General features: G+C 40.6%; 2 protein-coding genes across 3 annotated transcripts in view; both read left to right on the forward strand.

Annotated features, from left to right (window-relative positions):
* The first annotated feature begins 1,659 nt into the window (after positions 1-1,659).
* Positions 1,660-19,249, forward strand: LOC116506939 (caspase-1-like). Its single transcript, XM_032214834.1, has 9 exons — positions 1,660-1,788; positions 5,476-5,748; positions 7,390-7,499; positions 8,214-8,387; positions 9,486-9,720; positions 10,224-10,382; positions 15,054-15,163; positions 16,337-16,435; positions 18,879-19,249. Exons 1-8 carry the CDS (start codon positions 1,782-1,784, stop codon positions 16,427-16,429), a joined length of 1,161 nt encoding a protein of 386 aa, XP_032070725.1. The 5' UTR covers positions 1,660-1,781; the 3' UTR covers positions 16,430-16,435; positions 18,879-19,249.
* A 5,921-nt stretch (positions 19,250-25,170) lies between these two features.
* The window catches only part of MTMR4 (myotubularin related protein 4), a 55,226-nt gene continuing 52,565 nt past the window's right edge, over positions 25,171-27,831 (forward strand). Inside the window, exon 1 of one of the 2 annotated variants that reach the window (XM_032215114.1) lies at positions 25,171-25,268. The gene's annotated coding sequence lies outside the window, so the exon portion shown is untranslated. The remainder of the gene's footprint in view (positions 25,269-27,831) is intronic. The other variant, XM_032215115.1, reaches the window with a different exon arrangement.

The raw sequence follows: 27,831 nt of genomic DNA on the forward strand, positions 1-27,831 counted from the left end.
CATCCACGGTGGCTCTAGCAGCAACTAGCTCAGCCTGACCTCGGCTCTTGCCTTTTTCCTTTTACATTTTTTTTCTTTTCATGATGACAGGCAAGAGCAGAGTTGAAATCCTCTCTGAAACAGCTGGAAAAGGTACATGTGGATTGGAGGGAGGGGGAGGAATTCAAACTTGGCTCTACTTGCAATCAAAGGCTCGGATCGGCTCCCCTCCGGCTTCTCTGCCTCTTCTCTGTGTTTGGGGAAGGCAGCAGGGGAAATGGGGGGGGTATGGCAGAGGATCTGCTTTCAAGCCATTGGAAAATACATCCAATCCAACTTCTGTGTTTGTGTTTGTTTAAGAGAGAGTGAGTGAGGGAAGGGCGTAGGAGAGATAGTCCAATCCAACTTCTCTGTGTGGGTGCGTGTGTCTATTTGATAGAGGGGGAAGGGAGGGAGAGAGGGAGGAAGGAGGGGGAGGGAGAAGAAAAAGAATGAAGGAAACTTTTTTGCAAAGGAGAAAAACAAATTCTGTCGCTTTAAATCAGAACTGAGCATGCCTGGTTGTGGAATTCTGGGAGTTGAAGTCCACAAGTCTAAAAAAAATTGAAACCCACCACTATGTCAGTACCACACCAGCCATAAACCTCACTGCACGTCACTGCTAGGCTGCATTTTGAATCCAGGTTTGGTTGAGTTCTCAGATGCTATGTGGCGAGTTGGGTAAAGGGCCAATATTATCATGCTTTAATCCAATCCCCTAGAGCTGAAGGGGAGAACTCTTTATTATATAAAGTGGACTAGCTTGGCCTTCTTAATGGCCCATTGACAAAGTGGGGATGGGCAGGAAGCTACAGGCAGCTATTCTGTCTTTTAAAACATGTTTCTTTCTTTTCACATCCAGATAAATATTCTGCCTTTTCAATATTTCCTAGGGTATTTCATTTTTCTGGGAGAGGGCTGGGTGGTAACTTCCTACAATTCATTGTTTAAAAAAGAAAATTTGTTCACCACTTTGAGAGAGAATTCTTTTGTTTGAGTGTGTGTGGAGATCCTCAGTCATTCAGGTCATGGTTGTCCCAAAGGTGCTTTTTCAAAAGGCAACTAGACTTTGTTTTTCCTTAAAAACGTTTCGCCTCTCATCCAAGAAGCTTCCTCAGTTCTGTTCCTTTGTTTGAAGATTTTTATATCTACTTCTTTGGTTACACTTAAGATTAGCATAAAAGGAGGTGGGAAACAAGGGAAGGAGACCACAAACATCCATTTCTGGCTGAGAGCAAGGCATTCTTATGATGTCAACTGACAGAAATCGGAAAAGAACTGGGGGGAAAAGGCTGATTTTACAGCAGTGCCTGTAAAAAAGCTTTCTGTTTCCTTTCCTGAAGCTTGGCAGGACAAATGCTACCAAATAAAGAATCCACTGAGCTGAACATTTCAAACACAGAAAACAGGAGCCTGAGCCATTTTTAATGAATGTTCAACTTGGAAAAAATCTTATCGATGTGATCATTAAGAGTAGGAAACCGTTTTGATGGCACATAAACATTCAAAGCGATCCATAATTCTGAAGGGCAAAAGATACCTTGCCTGTCAACGTGGCTGCATATGAAAGAGACGATTGCGCCATCTGCCTCTGTTTCTAGGATACTCTCACGGCGCTCGGGGCCAGCTCTTTCTTCCTGTTCAATTCTTGGGCGGGAAAGGAAACAATGGGTGCGATTTCTTTCACTTTCACAATTGCCCAAAGCTGGAACTGCTGCTGTCTTTTGAGCTTTTTCCTTCCCGGCGGCATTAGCTGAGGGATCATGGCAGGTAAGATCATAAATACTTCTCTACCCCTCTCTCACCTTTTTCTTTTCTTCTTGAAACCTGAAATCCTAAAAGAGCAGGAGTGGCGCTTTGACTGATTCCTTATCGCTCTCTTGCCTTGCATTTTTTACACGTACCATGCGAGGAGGGCCCCTTCCTTTTTCCACCCACTCTGCTTCTTGCAACGTGCAAAAAAGGGAACTTTATTCCTAAACCGGGTTGCTTTGGCTGCCAAGATCAGGATTTTAAATCAAGACGCTGGCAGGATCGTATATAGATACCGAAGGAGAGCAACAGGAGCTGGTTGCCAGGCATCTCAAGGGGGTGATTAAGGAGCAGGGATTTTTCATTTTATTGTTTTGAGATTGTTTCATAATTACTAGTTTTATTGCCGTTGTAAGGCTTCCAGAGTTGCTTAAGTTGTTTGGTCATGCAAATCAATCAATCAATCAATCAATCAATTAATAGTGTATTGTTGAAGGAACCCTGATCCTCAATTTACATCCCCTTTTATAGTTAACATAACAAAGAAAAAGGTAGGAGGAAAGTGGATTGGACAGGACAATTCCTTTGCATAGGAAATCAGTTATACCTAGTCAAACATGTTACACATCTGCATCCCATATTAGCACACATGTTCATTAAAATGAGGCCTGATGTCTGAAGGGGCGTAAATTGTGAAGAAAAAGGTTACTTGGACTTCAGGTGTTGCTTAAGTTGGCTGGTCATTCAAATAAAGTAAATACATAAATAAATAAGCTGTGGATGAGTAGGCAAACACAATTGCTTCCTCAGATATAGATTAACACGGTCTCCCCTCTACGTGGCCTTCAGTTGGATTCACTTTCACTATTTAAATCAGTGTTTCTCAACCTTGGCAACTTGAAGATGTCTGGACTTCAACTCCCAGAATTCCCCAGGCTGGGGAATTCTGGGAGTTGAAGTCCGGACATCTTCAAGTTGCCAAGGTTGAGAAACACTGATTTAAATGGAGTGCAAATAACTTTGGTCTCTGGACTACAGCACAAATAGAGATATATATGCAAATTAGCATAGTTTTTATACCCTTTCAGAAAACAAAGGGACACGGATCGTTAGCAAGCAGTAGGCAACAAGCAACAAAGCACAGGTAGTCCTTGACTTATGATCACCACTGAGCCCAACGTTGCTGTGGCTAAGCAAGACCGCTGTTAAATCAGTTTTGCCCCATTTTACCACTTTTCTTGCCACATTCGTTAAGCGAATCTCTGCAGTTGTTAAATTAGCAACACGGTTGTTAAGTGAATCTAGATTTCCCATTGACTTTGCTTGTCAGAGGGTCGCAAAAAAGATAGTCACATGACCCCGGGACACGGCAACCATCATAAATATGGACCAGCTGGCTAGCATCTAAATGTAAATTGCATGATCATGGAGAAGCTGCAATGGTCACAAGTGTGAAAAATGCTCATAAGAGAAGCTGCAATGGTCACAAGTGTGAAAAATGGTAATTTGTCTCTTTCTTTGGTGCCATTGTAACTTTGAATGGTCACTGAACTGTTGTAAGTCAAGGATTATCTTTATTCACAGCTCCTGGTAGAGGATGGCCCTCCCAGAAGTTGGGTTCATTACTAAAATATTACAGCCCTCATTCTTCTATCCCACCTGATAATTATTCATTCAAAACTTTCTAGCTAATTTATTGGCAACAAAGAGAATTATCCTTGAATCAACTACTGGCTTGGTATGAGTTCCTTGACCTATCCTCCGCGAGCTGCACTGGCTACCGATTGGTCTCTGGATACGCTTCAAGGTGCTAGTCGTCACTTATAAAGCCCTTCATGGTATTGGACCTGGGTACTTGAGAGACCGCTTGCTGCCAATTACCTCCCAAAGGCCCATTAGATCCCACAGATTAGGCCTCCTCCGGGTTCCATCTACTGGCCAATGTCATCTGGCTACTACCCGGAGGAGGGCCTTCTCTGTGGCTGCTCCGGCCCTTTGGAACGAACTCCCCGCAGAGATTCGGACCCTCACCTCTCTCCAGGCTTTCCGCAAAGCCGTTAAAACCTGGCTGTGCCGGCAGGCCTAGGGTTGATGAGTTCCCTTCCCCCCTCGAATTGTGTGACTGTTGACTGTCTTTTTAAATTCTCTTTGTACCTTGTTTGTTGTATTCCCTTCTTGTTTACCCCCCCCCCCTTGGGTTTGTTAGCCGCCCTGAGTCCCTCCGGGAATAGGGCGGCATATAAATACAATTAATCTTATAACCTTATGTGGCTATTTGTGTAGCTTTCCAGGAATTTTAGGACAAGATGGGAGGGACAAGCCCTCTCCTGGCTCCAGAGGTTTTCCCAAACTTCGGTTAGGCCCATTTTTTGCCCTCCCCAAGCCTCCGTGTGTGCCCTGCACTAACCTGCATCCAAAACGGGCCATGTGGGGACTCTGGGGTGGGATGGGCAGGGCCAGCCAGGAGTGGGATTTGGGGGTTCTCTGAACTGCACAGAATTTTAGCTAGAGGTTCTCCCGAACCCCTGCGAACCCAGAAATATGTCTGCTTATATAAAATAAAATATAAACTAATCAAAATGTACAGCTTTTACATCCTAAGTTTAAAAAGCAAACTCACATTGACATTAGACAAGCTTAACCTGTTGCACAAATCAGCTACTGGTGCTTTGATTTGTTTAATGTGTTGTAGAAACAATATCTGAGCATGTGTGTCTGTGTATCTGTAAGGGGTTGTAATTAGATAAAGAGTCCAACATCACTTTATTCACTTTCGCAAGAATCCTATGTTAATTTAATAATACATAAAATCCAGCCATTGGTCAGACTTACCCAGTTAAGGGTTTTCGGGGCAGAAAAGCCAGCTAAGTAATCCAGCTTCCCCAATGGCCATTTTTTTTGCCAGAAGTTAGCAAAAAAAAAGTACCGTTTGACTGCAGGATGCTTCAACCAATTGTAAATACAAGCATGTTGCCAATTGCCCGAACTGCAATCACATCGGTGCAGAAGTTATTCAACAATTCTAAATGTGAACTGTTGGAAGAAATATCCATCTGGTTCACTTCCAAGCCAGGAAAAAAACATTGGAAACATGGTTGCTGATTGGAAAGATGGTTTAATGATGAAGCAGATTGAGGGGTTTTTAAACCTTCTCTTGGGTTTGAACTTGAGCTTCCTGTTCCTGTGCAAGAACATGTATTCTATTGGCTGTTGTAGGTGTCAGAGCTGGCTCTGTACGTTGTCTCAGCTCCCAGGTTTGGTTGAAGTTTGGCTGGTGTAATGAAGGGGCTTGTAGGGCAATTCCTATTGTAGGTGAGGACTAATCCTACCTTTGTTCAAACCTTGCTGCAGAGAATTTGCTTATGAATAGAGCTAGTTATCTCTTTATCTCTTAAGTGCTGACATCTGCTGTGGGTTATTAAGGAAGGTGGGGCTGCTTTCCAAGAGCATGTTTCTCCTTTTCTCACCCAGGGAAATATAATATTCTGCCTTTTTAATATTTCTCAATATATGTCATTCTTCTAGGAGAGGGGTGGGTGCTAACTTTCTACAGAATGCAGGTCATAAGCCAATTGTTCCAAGGCCATAGTAACTTTGAATTCACATGAAAAGAGTATAAATCAAGGACTATCTGTATCTCACTAAAGTTGTAATTCTTCGGGTCAGAGTGATAAATTTGGAAAAATGCATTTGTTTTCCTTACAGACAAGAAGTTGGGAGAAGTGCGCACCGAATTTATAAAGCGTGTTAACAAAACCATCATCAAGCAACTCTTGGATGAGCTGCTCTGTGTGGGAATCATGAGTGATGAAGAGGTGGAAGAAGTGAATGTGACAGATAAGACACAGGATCAAGCAAGAATTTTGATCGATAATGTGAGGAAGAAGGGGCCTGAAGCTAGCCGCCGCTTTATTGTCTTCCTCCTGGACCGAAATGCTTTCTTAGCTGAACAATTGGATCTCCAAGCTTTCACTGCTGGTACTTGTGATCTTATAACATATCATCCAGCTTTGGCCCAAAATTATTGGCCTCTCTCCCTAATTTAGTTACTGTGGCCCAGAATCATGCAAATGATTGTGCCCCAAACTCTTTGGGCTGATTAGATTTGGCCATATTGGTGTAAAAGATCATTTTGAAAGGAAACTTTATCATAAGATGATATTCCCCTGTTTTTTAGGAGCACATTCTTAAGAATGCGTCTATATATTGAGATATAGGTACATGAAATTTGAGTACATTTCAATTTTTAATTTGCTTCATCATATCGCATAAACGATCTCTTTTTAATAAAAATTCTCCTTTAATTTCTTTTTTTGACTAGGACAGTAATGTTGAACCTTTTGGGCTCAGCGTGTCAAAAATTCAGAAAAAGCCTAACTTGACTCTGCTGCCACTTGGACAAAGAAAAAAACAATTCTTAACAAAGTGTTGTTTGGGATGGGCCGCATATAAATGTAATAAAATAAATAAAACTCATATAATTGTCATTGTCTCTCTATCTGAGGTTGCATGAGACCTGGAAACTTTGGAGAATGATCTTGCGTGGCCTGCTCTGAAAAGAACAGAAAAGCATGTCACTTTCATGTACCCTTCTTTAAGGCTCCAGAGGCTGTGTGAGAGCAGAGCCGTTTTGCTTGATTACAGAGGGCCCAGAGCCCGTGTGAGAGCATACCACATTCTTCTGTGGCATCTGGAGCTTCTGGAACCATGTGAGAACTTCCCATGCTTTTTGGAGGCTGCAGAGGCCACATGAGATTGTGGTGTGCTCTTATGCAGCTTATGGACCCACTAGAAGTCATGTGAGAGGGTCTTAGTCTTACAGGGCCATTGGAACCTCCAAAAATCATGCAAGAACATTCTCACATGATTTTCAGGGAGGTCCAGAGGTTGCACATGAGCAGCGCCCTCTCAACAACTCCCAGGAGTTCCAGAGGTGGTGCAAGAGTACAAAATATTCTCATGAGGCCCCTAGGCGTGTCACCAAAAATGACAGGGTGTGTCACGTGTGACACATGTCATAGTTTCCCTATCACCAGACTAGATGGTAGTATGGACAAGAAACAGGTCTGCTGCTTTTTTTTCTCAATTGCTCATTTCAATTGAGTCTCGGTTGGGCAGCCATACATGTACATTTTCTTCAATGAATAAATAATTTGAAGGGATAGGTCGGAAGTTAGCTAAAAGAATCAGAAAGATTGGTAGGCTTTAGTCTGGATGTTATGTTATCTGGTAGGTTTCTAGTTAGTATCATGTAGGCTTTCTAGGAGATCAGCAATGTGGAGGAAAGGCCAAAGTCTCCACAGCTATCCTTTGCCAGCAGCTCTGTTCATGTTCTGTAATTCTCTGCATGTTTTTTAGATCTGCTATGGCAGTGGAAACAATACACTGGAGGACATGTTCTTTCTCAGGGCCCAGATTTGCTAATTGCTAACCGGTTTTTGTTCATGTTGGAGCTGACAAAACAAGCATCTGTGACATAACTATAATTCCCAATGCCCTTCTGACCGGCTGCTAGGGACTATAGCTATTTAAAAGGTCCGAATCTGACTCATGTAATATTTAATATTTTGCTGTGGTAAAAAAGCTAAATCTGGCGTTCAACTTTCCTCCCATCTCCAGTTGGCCAGTCAACAGAAGTTAAAATCTCAGTGGAAGAGGAATCTAAAAATGGGATCAAGCTTTGTCCTCAGAATCTATTTCAGCAAATACAGACTAGTGAAGGCACTGAGGTGAGTTGCCAGACCTAAATTAGATGTCTCCAAGACTTGAGCTTGAATGCTGCACTTTAATGCATGCAGCAGCTGCTGTAAAGGTAACCACAGCAGAAATTTTTAATATATTTTAAATTCTCCTCATCCTGGCTTTTAGAAATATTACCTTGCTTTATTTGTAAAGCAAAAAAAATGAGCTGAGAATCCTCTGTTGTTCCATATGTAACACAAATAAAACAGGCAACATGAAATTAAGGGGGCTTTAAATGCTATGTGACCACAATGCCTTCAATGGCTTTAAAAGTAGACAACTCATGGACTCTGTGGCTTCACAGAATTGCCATGCTCTCTGAATATTTGCTGCTGGTTACAGGAAGGGGAAGGAAAGGCTTGTGGGTTTCCTCAAGTGCCTAGCCACCCACTATGGCAAACAAGAAGTCTACTATTTTGGGGCTGATTCAATAATTTTATTTTTATGGTTATGTGGAACAAATATTCAGATTCAAATACTCTCTGAACATTAAATTCTGAGTAATAGCAAAACCATTGTACCAGCCTTATTTGTAGATTTTACAGTGCCGTCAAGATGATTAAATTTGTTACCAAACTAGTTTCCAGGATCCCCTACCACTGGCTAAGATTGATAAGATCTGGGAGAGACTTAAACTAGATGGATGCTTGCATGGCGTGACTATAGTTCAGGATAAGAATCACTTTTGTTTCCCCATGCAGATCTACCCCATCAATGATCCCAAGACTCGTACGCGCCTGGCCTTGATAATCTGCAATATCAAATTCAATCACTTGGCTTATAGGCAGGGGGCTGAAGTAGACTTGGAACAGATGAAGCTTCTCCTAGAAGATCTGGGATACAATGTGAAAATAGAGCGCAATTTGAGCTCAGAGGTAAAAAAAATATTAAGCTTACAGAGTAAAATTCAATGTGTTACTCAAGGAAAAAAGTCTAGCAACTTTAATTGAAACCTAAACATTCAAAGAATGGGTGTGGAAGTTTTGATTTTGATTGAGTTAGTTGGACCTAGGCAGCTTCAAAATTGAATAAAGCATGGCAGTCTTGTTAAACTACTTATATAATAACATTTAACACAGACGTAGATAATCTAATACCATGTGGATGTTTTAAATTATAAACCCAGGAAGGCCTGGCTCATGGCCATGCTGATTGCAGTTGATGGGATTTCTACTCCAAAGAACTGTAGGTTACCAAGTTGTTTATACCTAATTTAGTATAAGAAAAAATGTGCCTAAATTGGTAATTGAACTTCTCTCAAATTGGACTACCTTTATAAAATTTCAAATGCCAACATATTGCTTCTTTTTCATCTCCCATAATTCTTTCTCCAAAAACTTAGTTGAGGAGCTAGCTTTCCAGTGAGAATATACGACTATACTTGCCAGGATAGGTTTTTTCACCCTTCTGGAGAGCATGATGAAATTAATTCTACTCTTCAGCTGTGAAGATAGGACCCATCCCCATATTGGAGATTTGTGTTCACAATTCTTAGATATGGAGATTTGCTGCACAGTCCTCCCATTCAAATCTAGAGAGAAAAAAACTGGTAATTGTTTCTGCATTGAATTTTTACTAAGCTTGAATAATAATATAGATATACCCTGTTTCCCTGAAAATAAGACCTCCACGGATAATAAGCCCAATCAGGCTTTTGAGCACATGCGCTAAAAGAAGCCACCCTCCCAAAATAAGCCCAACCTGAAAAAATTGCAATACACCAGTGGCCATGAGGTAACCGTGCTCGTTGCTACCTGCACCCCAAAAATAATAAGACCTCCCCGAAAATAAGGCCAAACGCTTATTTCAAGGGTTAAAAGAAAATATGACCCTGTCTTATTTTCCAGGACACATGATAGTACCATTGCAAGAAGGCTACCCCCATTCTTCTTCTCAATTCTAATAGTGAGTGCAGAGTTAGTTAGAAACTCCATTTCCACTCCTGACCCGCCTTTCTTTTTCATTGCTTTCAGGATATCACCACTTGCTTGAAGAATTTTGCAGCTCGAGAAGAGCACAAGGCTTCAGATGGGATGTTTGTGGTACTGATGTCTCATGGCCTCCAGGACGTCATTTGTGGAGTCCATTCAAAAGGCGAACACTCTGACATATTCTCCATCCATACTGTCTTCTCCATCTTCAACAACAAAAATTGCCAAGCTTTGAGGCGAAAGCCCAAGGTGGTCATTATTCAAGCATGTCGTGGGGGTAGGTTGCTGAAGTTGAGACCTTCTGGGGCGACGGGGATGTGGGGGGAGGCAGCTGAGTGTTTGGGAGGAACATATAGTCTCTTGCACATAGTCTTAACTAGACCAAGCAAACTCTATATCAGGGGGTGGGGAACTATAAGGAATCCTGGGAGTTGAAGTCCACAAGTCATAAAGGGGCCCTAGTTTCCCACTTCTGCTCTAGGACATCTGCTTTTGGCAAACTGATTTGTAAATATTTATTGCTGATTGTATTTATCTTCTTAAGACCTGTGATCTTCAGGTGTGTTGGAATAATGACTTTCCATAAATGGCAATGCAACAGTTGGGAAACACTAATTTTGAACCTTCTCTTAAACCTTGGCAGTTTGCCTCATTGAAACCTGTCAGGAACCAAAGGCTGTGCTGTACTTTTATGATGATCATAAAGCCTTGTGTGAATAATCTCTGTTCTGTCACAGGGTTTTGATAATGATTGTTGAGTCTCCCATTTTGTTTCTCCAGAGCAACGAGGGTACATGGTGGAAAACGTGGAAGACTCAGCTGCATCTGCTGGTGCCTCTCTCCAGTCTGATTCACACATCACCATGCAATTGCAAACTGATGCCATTAAGAAAGTACATGTGGAGAGTGACTTCATCTGCCTATATTCCACCACCCCTGGTAAGAGACTGTTAAAATGAAATTGCTCAGTAGGGATAGAAATGAAAAGAATTTCTGCCTTAGCAATACAGGCATTTAGTTCACAAAACTGCCTGTCAAAGATTGGCAACTAATCAGTTAGCAAAACTAGATCTGGATCCAGAGGTGAAATGGTACCGCCCGAACCGGTAGTAAAAATGTTACTGGTTTGCCCAAACTCATAGTAAAAAAATGCTGTAAAAAGTTTTTAAAAAGTTTCCAGATATGGCACAGCTGATTGTCACACAGTTGATTTGGAACTTTTTAAAAACTATTTTTTAGTATTTTTAATTACCAACTGGGGAGAAAGGTAGTTTAAAGATGCTTTAAAAAGTAAAAAAATAATGTTCTGACCGCCAGCCCAGAGACAATCAGCTGTGTGGTGACTTTGTTTTCTTTTTGGCCACTGGATGGTAGCAAAGAGTTTTTCAGCTTAGACTTTTTCAGCAGCTTTATCCCAGGGATATAGAGAGTGTTGGATAAAAGAGGGATAAAAAGGATCAATAACAACAACAACAACAACAACAATAATAATAATGAAACTGTTGATCACATACTCAGCTGCTGTAAAAAAATCACGCAGACTGATTATAAATTGCGGCACAATTCAGTAGCACAAATGATCCATTGGAATTTGTGCAAAAATTATAATATTAAAACAGCAACAAACTGGTGGGAACATCAGCCTGAAAAAGTCACCAAAAATCAGATAGTCAAGATCTTGTGGGATTTCCGTATACAAACGGACAAAATACTGGCGCATAATACACCAGACATCACACTGGTTGAGAAAAATAAGGTCACAATCATAGACATCGCAATACCAGGTGATAGCAGTGTCGCCGAGAAGGAACATGAAAAAATCGCAAAATACCAGGACTTAAAAATCAAAATTCTACGACTATGGCACAAACCAGCAGTGGTAATTCCAGTGGTAATTGGCACATTGGGTGCTATTCCAAAAGCATTGGAATTACATTTGAAACAGTTAAAAATTGACAAAATCACCATCAGTCAAATGCAAAAAGCCGCACTGCTTGGATCTGCATGCATATTACAAAAATATGTTACGATGTCCTAGGCCCCTGGGTGGGGCCCGACTAGTAACCAATGCCAAATCCGGCGAAACAACTGGCCGCTGTGATACAATTGTATAATAATAATAACAACAACAACAACAACAACAACACCTATTAATCGAAGTAAAGAACAAAAATCTATTGAAGGTCCAACAGACGAAACAAGAATACAGAAAAGATGTGATAAAATCAAGAATGGAGAGTTGACAGAACAAAGCATTGCATGGCCAATTTCTGGAAAAAATAAAAGATAAAGTGGACAGTGAAAAAACTTGGTTATGGTTAACAGCAGGTACATTAAAAAAAGAAACAGAGTCACTAATCCTGGCTGCGCAAGAACAAGCTATCCGCACAAATGCCATTAAGGCCAAAATCGAAAAATCCTCTGATGATGCCAAATGCAGACTTTACAAAGAAGCTGATGAAACTGTTGATCACATACTCAGCTGCTGTAAAAAAATTGCGCAGACTGATTAAAAATTGTGGCACAATTCAGTAGCACAAATGATCCATTGGAATTTGTGCAAAAATTATAATATTAAAACAGCAACAAACTGGTGGGAACATAAGCCTGAAAAAGTCACCGAAAATCAGATGGTCAAGATCTTGTGGGATTTTTGCATACAAACGGACAAAATACTGACGCATAATACACCAGACATCACAATGGTCGAGAAAAATAAGGTTACAATCATAGACATCGCAATACCAGGTGATAGCAGGGTCGACGAGAAGGAATATGAAAAAAATCACGAAATACCAGGACTTAAAAATTGAAATTCAATGATTATGGCACAAACCAGCAGTGGTAATTCCAGTGGTAATCGGCACACTGGGTGCTATTCCAAAAGCACTGGAATTACATTTAAAACAGTTAAAAATTGACAAAATCACCGTCAGTCAAATGCAAAAAGCCGCACTGCTTGGATCTGCACGCATATTACGAAAATACATTATGACGTCCTAGGCCCCTGGGTGGGGCCTGACTAGTAATCAATGTCAAATCTGGTGAAACAACTGGCCGCTGTGATACAATTCTGTTGTTGCGAATAATAATAATAATGCTATGCATAGCCAATACTTGAAAAGCATTGAAGGCAAAGCTGGCCAAAAGCTAACTTGGAACTGGTTAAGATCAAGAGCACTGAAAAAAGAATCAGAAGGCTTTATTTTGGCAGCTCAAGAACAAGCCTTAGCCACAAACTGCATGAAGGCAAAAATTCAACATGTTATCACCAACAGCAAATTTCGCCTCTGTAATGAGAAAGATGAGATAGTCGACCACTTGATCAGTGGGTGCAGCAAAATTTCACAAACTGACTACCTACAATGCCATGACCGCGTTGCTAAGATCATTCACTGGAAATTGTGCCAAAAGTTTGGATTTGAGTACAGCAAAAATCATCAGGTTGAGAAGGTTTTAGAGAATGAGAAAGTCAAGATCTTGTAGGACATCAGAATGCAGACTGACAGGCACTTGGCCCACAACGCACCTGACATAACAATAGTTGAAAAGAAAAAAAGTATGCTTCATTGACACTGCAATACCTGGAAATGCACAAATTCAAGATAAACAGCAAGAAAAAATCACAAAGTACTGGGACTTGCAAATTGAAGTTGAGCGAATGTGGAAAAAGAAATCGTGTGTTGTCCCGATTGTAATTGGAGCCCTTGGAGCAATACCTAAAGGGCTACCTCGCTATATGGAAATTTTAAATTTATCAGACTTGAACTACAAAAAACCACCCTACTTGGAACAGCTTATATCCTCCGACGTTACCTTAACAGCTCCTAGGTCCTTGGTTAGGACTCGAGCTGTTGAGCTACCAACCAGCCCCAGAAGCTGTGAATCTCACCAAAGATTAACCACATAATAATAGCAGCTATACTTAGAATTAGAATACATTAAAGAGATTTAAAAAATAGAATTAGGAGGAATATAGTTATACATGATTTTGTATAATATCTAAAGTGAATGTTAGAGGTTAAGACTAGATTTTGAACAATGTATATTAGATATGCCTAAGAATAGTGTTATGACTATTGGAAGGACACCTTCCCATTGTGGTAAGGTTTGGGGACCGACACCCTCAGTTTTGGCCCCTCTGATTTGGGATTGTAGTCTTGCAGCTGGGGGAGTCCCCAATCCCAGAGTTGCTCTGATTGAGATCCTTAACAAAATCAGCCTTAATACTTCAGCTTGATTGCTTGGCTTGAGACTAGAATCAGCTCTGCCTGCAGGTGTATTTTTCCTTCCGATCAAATGATTCCTTTCAAGCTACCACTTTTCAAATATGTTTGTTGGGATTTTTCCCCCCTGCAGATAATTAAACTGCAATTATTTCACAAATAACCCTAACCAAGCAATTAAATGAAGGAAGATGAGGGAGATGCTCACTTGATGGAAGAATAGCGGGAGAACCGGTAGTTAAAAAATACCTAAGGGGGGGGGGGGTTGGCCATGGCCACCCAGTCACGACCACCAAGCCACACCCACCAAGCCACACCCACAGGACCGGTAGGGGGAAATTTCTGAATTTCACCACTGTCTGGACCTCTTTTCTAAGTATCAGAAATTCTTGGGCATGCTCACTGCAAAAGGCCTAGTCAGTCAGTCATTCATAAGACTTTTATCCCACCTTTATTATTTTGTAAGTAACTCACGGTGAGGAACATAGTAATGCTCCTTACTCCTCTTCTTTTTCACAACCACAACAACCTGTGAGGTAGCTATATTTGGGGACTGGACAATACATATTGAACCATATCCCACCCAAAGAGATTGGGTCTGCCCAATAAGTTAAGCTACCAGAAAACTGATCAGCACGAACAAAGATGAGTATGTAGTACGAACTGACCTTGTTGTATAATATTGTACCATTACCTTTGGATGGTCTCCAGACCTCATATTGGGGAAGGAGGGTTGGCCCATTCTCCTAGGTCTCTCCCTGGGCTGCTAGGCTGCCTCCGGAAAATAGGTGCCATTTTCGGCACACCCACAATTTCTTGAAGTTGTGCTGAGATGGTGGCCGCTTCTGGGAATGGAGCACTCTGTTCTGCTTCCCTAATATGGTCTGCACAGCACTGAGAAAACCTTTAGAGATCTTTAAAAGGTAAGTGGATAATGGGAGGTGGGGAAGAGGCCAAGCCCTGCAAGGGACCCAGGAGAAAATTTATGGGTACCTGGTGGAGGGGGGGAAGTAGGCCCAAGGCCTGTAGGGATGATGGCAAGCAGGAATGGAGCATAAGGTATCTTAGGGGTAGGGAAAATCTTGGGAGGCTGAAGGCAAGTGGGCTGAGGTCTGTATTAGATCTCTCAGGGCCTTCCCTACCCCTGAAGCTCTTCTCAGTTTAATGATCCACATGTTCATAGGACTGCATCAGGGAGAGCCGATGATGGTGGTTAAGTGAGGCCATCTCGCTCAACGGCCATCATCATTTGCGAAGGTAATGGCCAGGCTCCATTACTGTCATAGGTTGAAGACTATCTGTATAGGTTTAAAGTTTGTTAGGTAGAGAATGAAGTCTGACATTGTGAAGAATCATTATTGCTTAATCATTGTTTTCTGTTTAGATCATGTATCCTGGAGACACCCTGAAACCGGATCACTCTTTATCAAGCAACTAATAGATACTATCAAGAAACATGCCTGGGATTGCAATTTGGAAGAGGTGTTCCGGAAGGTAGGTCTGCTCAAGTCTTTCTACACAAGGACCTCATGTTTCGAAGGTTTTGTTAAAGACCCACTTTTGAATGGCATTAGGAGCCGTGATGGCGCAGTGATTAGAATGCAGTTTTGCGGGCTAATTCTGCTTGCTGCCTGGAGGTTGATCCTCACCAGTTCAAGGTTCACTCACCTTTCCATCCTTCAGAGATCAGTAAAATGAGGACCCTGATTGTTGGAGGCAATATCTAATTCTGTAAACCTCCTAGCAAGGGGTTACTTTGAGTTCTGTTTCATGCTTCCTTCCTATTCAAAAATGTGTTTTGTAACAGATGCATTTCCTACCAAAATCTTGCTGCTTCCTCTGTGTTTCAAGGTCTATTAAGCATTCCATCATAAGAGTCCTGTAAAATTTTTTAAGATTAACAACTTTATTTTAAGAAAGAAGCTTTTGTGAACTGCAACACATTACAAAAGGTTCATGGAGTCACTTAAATTGATGTGGAATTTAAATAGATTGGGATGAGATGAGGGCAAAAGAAAGGTGGTTGTACAGATGAAAATTACATGTCGAACACCTATCAACTAATAATTATGCTATGCCTTAAGATAAAATCAGTTTTAAAAGTTCTCAATTGATTCTTTCTGATTTTGCCTACTGTAGTCTAATCTGATTCTTCTACAACAGGGGTGTCAAACTCTATTTTATTGAGGGCCGCATCAGGGTTGTGTTTGGGCGGGAGGGCAGGGGCGCTCGCATAGCCTACCCGAGCTCTGTTTTTGCTGGCAGAGGGCTGCAGGAGGCAGTTGTGGCCAAAAATGGAGCCCAGCTGGGCTGCGCACAGCCTCCCTGAGCTTCATTTTCACTGGCAGGGGCTGCCGGAGGCCATCACAGCTAAAAACGGAGTGTGGGAGGGCCGCAGATGGCCATCCCAAGCTCCATTTTCACTGGGAGAGGCGCCACAGGCTGATCCTTTGCTGTTTCCTGAGCAGCACCGCAGACCAGATCTAAGCATCCCATGGGTTGGTTCCAGCCCACGGGCCTTAAGTGTCACCCCCTTATTCTACAATGTCTAGTTAGTAAAGTGAGCATGTATAAGCTGACAAAATATTACTAATTTTTAGATGGGGCTACTTGACTTTCTTGGACATGCAGTCACCAGCTTTTGCTTCTGTACCTTCCATATCACAGGTGTTGCAGCATTTTGCAAACAACCCATGTCAGATGCCCTCAAAGGACAGAACCACCTTGACCAAAAAGTTCTACCTCTTCCCGGGACACTGAAGCCAGGTAAGTGTTTCTTCTTGCAGCTGTAATACCGGATTTTGGGATATTTTGGGGCAGTAGAATGAGGGACAACAGAATCAGCTGATTTTTTTCTTGGAGTTTTTGGATGAATCGGAAACCCCTTTGTGACAAAGGAAATCCCTTATGAAGAAGGGATCTCAACATTATCATGAATTCACTGTCAGGCCTTCAGCCTCTTTCCCTCTGTGTAATATGGAGAAAAATAATCCTTTTTTAAACATCAGTAATAGGAAATCACAAGCCACATGCAGGCTCTCCTACTCCCCAAGTAATGTATTTGTCAAATTTCTGAAAGAGAAGACAGCATTCTTTTGAAGAAAAAGAAATAAAAAGTGTGTGAAATCTTTTCATAAGTTTTGCACCTCTTCGGATAATCACTCCAAATACCTGCCCCCCCACCAAAAAGTCAGTCCTATCTGCTTCTGTGATGACATTGATCATTGTACACTACATTTCCCAGATACCGGCAACAACCCCCCCTACCCACCCACAATGGAAAAAGATTGCCTGCCCCCTCTTTATAAGGTATTGAACGATTACAACTGATAGCACATACAAATCACTTCAAACAATTGCCAGCACTCTGCAAAATATTTGTGAGACCTCTTTCACCTACATTGCTGTAAGGCAGGCAATATGCTTGATCAGTAAGATCAACAGTAAGAGTCAGCTTTGGAACAAGGTCAAACAGGTATACTTAGCCTTTTTTATGATTACCACTTCTATTTTGCATCTACCTGGATCAAGACAAACATATTAACTCCCTAGAAAAAAACAATCATTCACACAAGCTGTGATTTTATTATAAAATGTAGGGCAAAATGATTTAGAGCAGTGATGACTAACCTTTTTGTTGTTGCGTGCTAAAAGCACGCATGCACACACTGATAATGCAATGCTCGCATGATACCCCCCGCCTCCCGTGCATGTGTGCGCAACACCTGTTTTGGCTTCCAGCATGCACTCCCCCCCCTTGCCCATTTTTGGCTTCCAGGTTGGTACAGGAGGCTTTGCAGGCCCCAAACTGCAAAGGTTTATACTAGATAAGTCTGGAAGGCCTCCTGCACCAACCTGGAAGCCAAAACAGAGTGCGAGAGTGGGGTCACCAAAATTAAAACATTCTTTTACCATAAGTCCACCAGTCTGGCTTCACCACCATTTCTTTTCTGAAAAAGGCTTCCCGGGGCAACTCCCAAAGAAGCATCTTTGTAGAAAACCTTGTTTTGTGTTTATTCCAAAATCTTGGCATGCAGTGGTGGATTTCACATTTTTTTAGAACCTCTTCTGTAGGTGTGGCCTGCTTTGTGGGAGTGGCTTGCCAGCCATGTGACTGGGTGGGCGTGGCCAACTTGTAAAATGTGGTGAAACTCACTTAACAATGCTCTTGCTTAGCAACCAAAATGTTGGCTCAGAAACTGGCATTTGAAGCATGCATGTCTTAAAGCTGTCAAGTTACAAGACCCTTGCACCCCTAACCCTTTAGAAAAAAAAAACCCAGGGGTGTTCAAACTTGACAGCTTTAAGACTTGTGGACTTCAACTCCCAGAATTCCTCCTCTTGCTCTTCATCTTGATGATTTGCGGATGGGCGGGGGGAGGGAGCTGGAACCGGTTCTAAACGGCACTGTAGATTTGTGGAACCTCTTCTATAGAACTGGCAGGAACCCACCCCTGTTGGTATGGCATGTCTAACAAAATGGTTGTTAAAATCAACATTTACTTTAATTTGTCATACCACAATGCCATCTAAACCTTAATTCATGGCTTTTTAAATCAAGTGGCCTCTTGTTCCGGAGATTCACCGACTCTTTTAGCCAGACCAAATAACAAGCATAGAAATACAGTTTCAAATCTGGTAAACCTCAACCCCTTTTTCCTTAGCATCTTGCACTTGTTTGTATATAATGCTTGGTTTTTTCCCCTTGCCATATAAACTTGAAAATATACCTCTGCCATTGTTTGAATGGAAGTGTGGCCTTGTATTATACTTTGGGGGAGCAATATTGTATAGTTTTAATGTATTGTGAGCCACTCAGAGTTATATGAGCAACATATGCCTTATACCAGTGATGACTAACTTTTTTGTTATGGCATGCCAAAAGTGCATGTGCACAAGTGCACCCATAATGCAATGCATGCATGATACACCCCCCCGCAGGCACCCCGCCCTCTATGAATGGGTCCACAACCCCCCTGCGCTCCCCCCACATGCGTGTGCAACCATCACGCATGTGTGCGCAACCATCACATGCATGCATGACCTCCCATCCCCCTGCTCATGCACGCATCCGCCCCCCCCCCCATGCATGCATGGAAGAGACCCGAAAACCAGCTGGCTGGCAGGAGGTACATGCACATCTGTGGTAGAGGAGCTGAGCTGGGGCGACGGCTCGCGTGCCTCATTCTTTTTCTTCTCTTTTTCTCAGGTGAAGGAGAAACTACTGGGCCCAAAAGCAGATAATTTTCAGATATATGGAAGAAACATGGATTGACCACACCTTGTCCTTTCTCCACCTTATTCCTCATTGTAGATTTCCAACCCATTTTTGGAATTTAATGTGATTTGTGTCTAAATCTTATACAGTGTAATTAGTATTTGTTTTCCACAGCAAAAATGTTTAACTGTGATGTTTAAGATGGAAATAAGAGTCAAAACTCATTCGTAATGGTTCCTCCCCTCTCCCCCCAAAGGTAAAGAACAATTAATACAGAAGTTAAAGACTTTTTTTAACGATTTTTTTATTTTTAGACAAACAAACACAAACAAACAAACATAAAACCATCTTCCAGTTACATACAGTGTGCTTGTTGGTTACAAAAACTTTGTGCATCCTCTCCATAGTCCTCACTTATAATTTATATAAAATCTCATAGTTTCAATCTAGTATATATGTATACATTATTATCATTGTTAATCATTTATTTGACTATAACTATTATTACTTCATTTTATGCGAGATATTCTAAATTTTGAATTATTTTCTATTGTGATTACACCATTCTAAAGCCATCCAATAGTAGTACATCTTTATATTATATTCCGTATCATTCCATTATCCTTGTATTGTAAAATTCTGTAGCATATTTCATTTCCATATTTTTTTGTTTAACCATTGATAGAATAAATCCCATATCTTATAAAATTGTTTATCTTCTTGTTCTCTAATTTCAAATGTCAATTTGCTCATTTCAGCACATTCCATTATTTTCTGAATAACTTCCTCCTGCGTTAGTGTTTTCTCTTTCCAAATTTTTGCAAATACACTTCTAGCCGCTGTTAACACATTTACAATCAAATATTTCAATTCTCTACTTTATTTCCGGTATAATCTCCAATAAAAAAATCTCTGGTTTAAAGTCTACGTATTGGTTTTCATATGTGCAAATAGATTCTAGATATGATAAAGATGTTAAAATAGAAGGCTTTTATGACAAATTGACTGATTTAGATAAAATCCTGACAGGCACCGATGAAAAGATGATTAAAGAACTATATGGATACTTATTAGAGGTTAAGCTAGAGGAAGAAACAATAATTCCTTGGGGGAAAATTTTTGGACATGGGATTGACTTAGAGAAATGGCAAAAATTGTGGTCTCAAAATTATGAAATGACAATGTCAACATCATATAAAGAAAATTTGTATAAGTTGTTTTACAGGTGGCACTCACTCCTAACGAGAATAGCAGGAATGTTTAAGAATAAATCCGAAAAATGTTGGAAATGTCATCAGATACCGGGTTCATATTACCATATGTGGTGGACGTGTGCAGAAGCTAAAAGATACTGTGCTAAAATTCACAATGGTTGGAAAAAATGACAGAAAAACATAATAGACTTTAAACAGAGAAGTTATAGACTTTTAATAAAGTAGCTGATTTTTAAGGTCAACAAACAGAAAACCAAGGTTTTGATCAATATGAGTATACAAGATTAAGAGAAATTAAGGCCAAGCCCGGCTTTTAAAATTGAAAAGGAAGTTAAATATTTTGGAGTAATATTAACCACTCAAAATTCTATTTATTTAAAAAAAAACTATGGAAAAGTGTGAAATGCAATTTAAATGCAATATTTAGTGAAATAGAATGAACTAAAAATATCAGTACTGTGTAAAAGAGGCAGTTGTGCAAAAGTCCTAGAAATTAAGAATGCTTTAAGAAATAGAAGTGTTAATAGTTTATTATTTTTATTAATTAATAAAATGAAAAGTAAGTGAACAGAAGAAAAATCCAAATCAAAACAATGTTTGGTCTGACCAGCCTTTCTCTTCCACACAGGATCAATTTTTATACTTGCACAAACTAAGGGATTTTGTAGGGTTAGAGTCAAATGTACGATTATACCAAGCAGGTACTAATGATCATCAGTTTCACATGGAGGTTGAAATATAGTCATAAACAGAAACAGCTTTGTAGGAGGCTTAAAACTGGGTGAGGAAAAGCAAAATTCTGCACTAAGGTGAGCTTGTGGAAGACAGCTTCATATCACAGGTCATACACATGGCAAAATTGAGAACAGGAACAAGGCAAAGTTGTTATACTGCATCAGCAAAGTCTCCCCCAGGCAAAGATTTGAAAGAAGATTGCTGTTCAAGCTGTTTTGAAGAAGCACAAAGAAATGAGCAACATTGAGTGTAGACACAGTAGTCAGCCAAGGAAAGTTAATGCAGCAGGTGAAAGACACATCATACTTCCCTTCAACATTGGAAGTAGCCCAGCAGTGCTGGAAACAGAACTAGCGGAAACCAGCATGACTCCCATCCACTATTCAGAGAAGTCTGGTCAGAAGTGGTCTTCATGGAAGAATTGTGGCCAAAAAGCCATACCTCCGATGTGGAAATAAGGCTAAGCAATTCAACTATGCGCAAAAACATAGGTACTGGGGTGGGGAAAAGGAGCAGGAAGAAGGACCACTAACCTGGCACTAGACACAGTTTCAGAGGATACCTTGAAAGAGCACAGCAATCCAGGGCTGGAAGGGACCTGGAGGTCATCTAGTCCAACCCCCTGCTCCAGCAGGACACTGTTAAAGTGAGTTTCTGTCTTTTGACACACACCCTCCCGTCACATGACTACATAGCCACCAAATTGATTCTTTGTTTCCTAGGGATCCAGTTAGAGAATAGTTTTAAAAAGTCCAATTGGAGAATAGTTTAAAAGTTCCTTGGTGCTTCTGAGCTTTGTTGTTAACTTGCAGACAATCAGAGAATAGTTTGATTGTAAAGATCTGTTGAAAGAAATGTCCTTTTGGGTTCAGCTCCAAGTGGGGAAGAAGACACTGGAGACATGGAGGCTGCTTGGAAAGATGGTTTATTGTTGGACAGGGCCACATGGCTTGAGCCCTGTACAGAAAAGGTGATCACATGTTTCAATGTTGATGGAGAAGAAGAGAGAAGGGCTGAGGAAGGGGCTTGCTAGGCTTTTTATACCCTGTTTAGTCCCACCTCTCTGTTTCCTGTTCCTGTGTAAGAAATGTATTCTGACTGGTTGTCAGACTCCCATGGTGCCATGCAGGGGGCTACTTTCTAGGCTGTGATGAGTCCAGATGCCATGTGGAGAGTTGAGTAATATCCCTTCCCCCTACAGCTGCAGTGAGGAGAAGTCTTTATTATGTAAAGTGGCCTAGCCTGGCCATCTTAATGGCCCATTAGCTGGGGATGCTATAGGCCAGTGTTTTTCAACCTTTTTTGTGCAAAGGCACACTTTTTTCATGAAAAAAATCACGAGGCACACCACCATTAGAAAATGTTAAAAAATTTAACTCTGTGCCTATATTGACTATATATAAAGTAATTCTCCCACGGCTCACCTTACACTATGTCACGGCACACTAGTGTGCCGCGGCAGAGTGGTTGAAAAACACTGCTATAGGCAACTATTCTGTCTTTTAAAACATGTTTCTTTTCACATCCAGAGAAATATTCTGCCTTTTCAATATTTCCTAGGATATTTCATTTTTCTGGGAGGGGGCTGGATGATAACTTCCCACAGATCAATCAGACGCCAGATCAGTTGGTTACATGTAGAGAAGTTACAGCCAACCCCTTGTGCTTGTGAGCTACTTTGGAGGACAGTACAGAGCAGATACCTTCACCTCCGAAGACACTGGATAGATGTAGTAGAGAAATATGGCATCAGAAAGCAAGTAGCCATTTACCCATAAGCTCATATCTTGATATATCACACTACACTGAAATAATTAAGTCTACAGTCCTGATATGTTGCCTCAATGTGGCGGGGGTGGGGGAGGGAATATTCCTGGGAAGAGTCTATTACCCTATTTTGGATATACCATTAGTATGCAAAGATCTAGTGCTAATGCTAGGAAAGGTAAGATGAAAGAAAGAAAAGAGCAAGTTGAATGCATTATACAGCAGCAATGAGCATGCTGTTAGAAGAGATGAAAGAGCAAATTGGGTTTGGAGGGAAAAATGCTAATCAACGCTAACATGATGGCACATAATGAAATCAAATGTATAGATGCAATAGATGGGTTAAAACTGCCATTAAGTTTTTGGGGGCAAAATTAATGGGGGCAAAATGAATATTACAATGTGATTAAATATTTTACAGAATATTCTATTGATGATTTCTTTTAGGCATATTTTACACAGATGTATAAATTAATGGGAAGGAAATAAAACTGGATTTATACAAAAATGTTTAATTTAGAACATTTCTACCCCATCCTTCAGATTACCAAAGTGTTTCCAATGTAGCTTCTACTGTAAAGGAAACCAAATACACAATTTAAATTAGTACAAGAGGAGTAAAGAACTGGAGATTCTTCTAAGACAGACATCTTTTAATGCTTTTAATTAAAACATTATTTTTATTTTTTAAATTTAGTTTGTTAGATATTCCCCCCACTGACGATGGTTTCCACCAAGGTCCTCTGTTCCGGCGGGAACAGGTGTTTAATCCCATTGGTCAAAGGGTCTGACAGACCACTTTAAAAGGGGCTGCTGTCTGACCCATCTCTGCCGAATGTTTGATGTTTGTTTACTTGCAATAAAGAGCTGTTGTTACTGTAGCCTTTGTGTCCCTATCCATTACCCGATTTAACATAGTTTGTTGCTCATGTACAAGATAACAGGAATAGAATAAACATGAACAAAAACACAGGAAGTGGGTACAAATGGGAACATTAGGACAGGAACATTAGGTACGGTGGTGCACTTATGCAGGCCCCTACATTATGTAGATTGGCTAGTCAATATAACAGAAGAGGAACTGAAGGAACAGTTAAGCTGTGATGGAGCAATGAGTAATCATAAGAGCAGTTTATTTTATTACATTTCTGGTTTATTATATTTCTCTGAACAGATTATACAGAAAATTAAAATATCAACAAAACCCAATATTATTAAGAGTAAAATATCAGGTTACAAATGGAAGATGATTGTACTCATGTATCATGTCCTTAAAAATGTTAATAGATTTGGGGGAAAGGTTCATTTATCCAAAATTGTATTTAGTGTGTTTTACACTTCCTCAAAATATGTATTTGAAAGTCTGGACACCTTTTTTTATGCTGAAGGTATTTTAAAAATTGAGAGAGATCTGATGAGATAATATGATGATTCATCATGTTTTGGGATGGCACATCAATCTATACGTATGGAGAAATTGTTCAATGTTATGTTCAATTACATATCAATGGTAAACCAATGACTATAGATGAGTGTAAAATATAAGATTTTTTCCGAGTTTGCATTTTTAATTTGCACTTTCAATTTTTAAAATTTTTTGTCTTCAAGACAAGATTTTGTTCAAAAATGTGGTTTTTTTTTTTAAAAAAAAAAAAGTAGTGTGTATTCTCCCTGAGACTCAAGAATACATCCACATCTCTTCACTCCGAAGATTGTGACTGCCCGTAATTTAGGCTCGTAATCTCAGCATCAGCCCTCCTTCTCCCGTCCTTCCCAGCAGAGAGCCGAGGCTGCTTTACCAGGAGGAAGGGGCGCTTTCTATCTGCATCCGACCGAAGCTTTGCCTCATTATCAGCCAATTATCAGGGCAATCACTGTTAAATTTTAATTAATGCCACTTACATGCTTCAAAGAGTATAATTATTACTTTACACAATCTGAGCTGACAGAGGTATAAATTTTATTAAAATACAAGCACTCGGAGGCCGATACATGAAACGCCTAGCGCTAACACACACTCACTCATTCACCCGCGCACCAACCCCTTCCTTTCAAGGCATACCAAAGGAATAGTCTGCAGTAATTGGCCCACACAAGCCCAAGGTCCCGCCCTGTCTTTTGATTGGGCTAAAATGGAGGCGTAGTAGGGACGGGGCGATGTGATTGAACATAGGCGGTGGGATTAACGCCGAGAGACAGACATTGATCTGGAAATATCCTAACTGGTGCAGCACTCAGGCGTGCCTCTGGTCGCAGCCAATCAACTGGAATATTTCATTTCCCTCCCTTCTTTTGACAGCAGTGAGGTGAAAATGGCCGTGGGCGCCTCTTTTTTCTCTCTCCTCCTGACTGGCTGGCGTGAAGGACGCGCTGTGATTTCTCATTGGCCATCGTGGCCTGCCCCTTTCCCTCCCACTCCTTTTTCTTCCTCCTTTGTCACGTTAGGGCAGAACGATTGACGGGAGCGCTGGCCAATCCGAGCAACAGAAGGGTAGACTCGTCTCCTCCAGGAGGCGCGATGTCAGTTTATGGATTGGATCTCGGTGAAGGGCATTGATTGGCTGACAGCGGGCACTGTGAAGGAGTGGCTGGCTAGGCGGGTGGGCGGGAGCTGCACGAGGCGCCTGAGGTGGGAGCAACGCCGTCAAGAGGAGGAGGAGCGCAGGTGAGGAGACCCCTTTCGCGCTCGCTCAACCGGCCGCCCTCTTGTCCCCTCTTGTCCCCTCATGCTGCGGTGGCGGCGGCGGGCTTCGTGGGTGGGGCCCTCACGTCTCCGGGCCTCGCTTCGTTTTGCGGTGCAGAAAGCGAAGGCCCAGGCCGGACGCCTTTCCCTAATTGCTGTCAGTCTTTAAAGCGAGGGGAGGAGCCAGGACAAACCTCGCCCTATTGAGGGCATATCAGGCCACACCCTCTAAAGTTCCAACGAGTTCTCAGCGCGAGCTTTGGACATGCTCAGGAGAACTCCGGTTCCACTGGGCCCACTTCGCCCGCTTTCGTTTTCTCGAATACGGGAAAACGTAGGTCTCGCTTCCTTTTTCCTTGTCTTCGTCTCCTGCCACCACTTTCTAGTTGCCGTTCCTTAAAATAAGTGGGAGGAGCCTTGAAAAACCATGCCTTCCATTGTTCAAGCCTATTTAGCATAAAAGTCAAAATCGCAAGCCAGTAGTAAATTGGACCGACGTGCTTTGCTTCTATTAAAGACTTGTGGGTTTTTATACCGTAGTGGCCAAAATTGTGGAAACCTTTTTTGGGGGGAAGTGTATTTTTGAGGTTTGATGGCTAATACCCCTTTTTTTTTCGAGTAGTGCCATAAAATTATATATCAATGGAAATATAATTTAATCAAGAATGTAAGGCAATGACTTGTATGAAGGATTTGCTATTAGAATAGCAGTTATAAAGAAGAAAAGTGAAAAATATAGAAAAAAATGAGATATACAAAAATTATCGCCATGTCAGTTAATACATAGTTGGGTAACCTTTAGCAAGTCTTCCCATGGAGTGAACCAAGTCTTTTAGTTCTGCAGTTGTTAATAATGTGAAACCAAGATTGAATTATTGCTTTTATTAACTGAGTTTTATTGCTTGGCTGCTTCTGACCTATAACTTTCCATAGAATACAGATAATTGAACAAACTTCATTGCATTACATTTTTGATTAAATTATCTTTCCATTGATATATAATTTTATGGTACTACTCCAAAAAAGTAGTGTTATTAGCCATCAAACCTCAAAAATACACTTTCCCCCAAAAAAAGTTTCCACAGTTTTGGCCACTACTGTATGTTACAATACAATTTTTATCTTTCAAAGTGATTACACTTTACTCTTAAACATAAAAGCAATGTTATGTTTATGCTATAGATTAAGATATAAAAATTCAGTCTTGAACATTTTTTTTGTCTCGGAAGAGAAGCCCTGTTTTTTGTTTTTTTTGTAAACAGCACTTTTTACACACTAGCTTTTTAAAGTGTGGGTTCTTTATGTAAAAAGTATACATATAGGATGGGGTGCATATGACAATGTTTTTCTTTAAAAAAAAAAGGTGGCGGTTGCTTTCTTTCGCTGTTATATAGGAGGGAATGCTTTTTTTAAAAGAGTGTACCTGTCTTACTATGTTAATATGTATATATGTTTCCTGAAAATAAAGTTGTGTCTTTCAAAGAATTTTTTTTAATTCAAGCAAATCTAAATGATTCCAGTGCTAGGATTGTAAGCCAGGGTGGGCGCAAGATGTTCTTGTGCATCTTCATGGCAGAAAAATTGCAACATTATCCAGGGTGGCTTTGTGCTTTTTTTTTTTTAAAGCTAATGTTGCTGTGTTTAAGATGGTTTAGGTATTGTATAATAATTTGCTCTAGAATTAGTAGCTATTTAAGATAGTCCCCCCTCTTCCCCCATGTGGAGGCAACTACTCCAAATTAAAGAATCATTAACAGAAGATTGTCCAGTTTCTGCAAAGGAATGGTAACCAACTACCTTGTAGACAAGCTACTACTACCTTAGGAACTTTTAAAGATTCAAGTGGAATCTATCTTTCTGTATTTAAAGAGCATTATTCCATTTCCTGTTCATTGGCTGCAGCACAATGAGTACAAGGCTTTATCTGTATTATTGATTCATTTTATATTTGAAAAATAGGATCATAGTCATCCTCTGTTGTATTTTTCTCTAAGATAGATTTGCCTGTTACTTCTCATAAGATGGGTAATCTTTGCTGCTTTTCTCTGCATCTGTTCTAGTTTGTCTGACTCACCTTTTGTACATTTGATTATTTTTTTCCCATGTGACAAGCTCTTCATTTGTCTCAAAATTTCATTCTATTATTTTTGGAAGAATTCAGCGACTTCCCTTCCCTCCCATAAAATTATCTTTCCTTATATTTATAAAGAATTGTATTAGCACTCCCAAGTACTACAACAAAGTAAGTGCTTGCATATAGGATACTAACTATGTAAGTTCACAATATATTACTTCAAAGTGGTACTATCCACTAAATAGTTTTTTTTTTCTATGCTGTTTTTAAGTGTGTGCGTGTATCAAGTGCTTATTTTTCTATCAAGATAGGCACCAAGAACAATTATTGTGGGCTTTAAACTTAGCTCTTCCTGGGATGGAATGTGTAAAATTATACCTGCATGTATTTTCTCCAAGTAGATATTTTTAATAGCTACATAGTCAGTCTTCATAGAAATTCACATCTGTATATAAGATGGATAGAAACAAC

This window comes from Thamnophis elegans, chromosome 4 (assembly GCF_009769535.1).
Source record: "Thamnophis elegans isolate rThaEle1 chromosome 4, rThaEle1.pri, whole genome shotgun sequence".
Classification (NCBI taxonomy): Eukaryota; Metazoa; Chordata; class Lepidosauria; order Squamata; family Colubridae; genus Thamnophis; species Thamnophis elegans.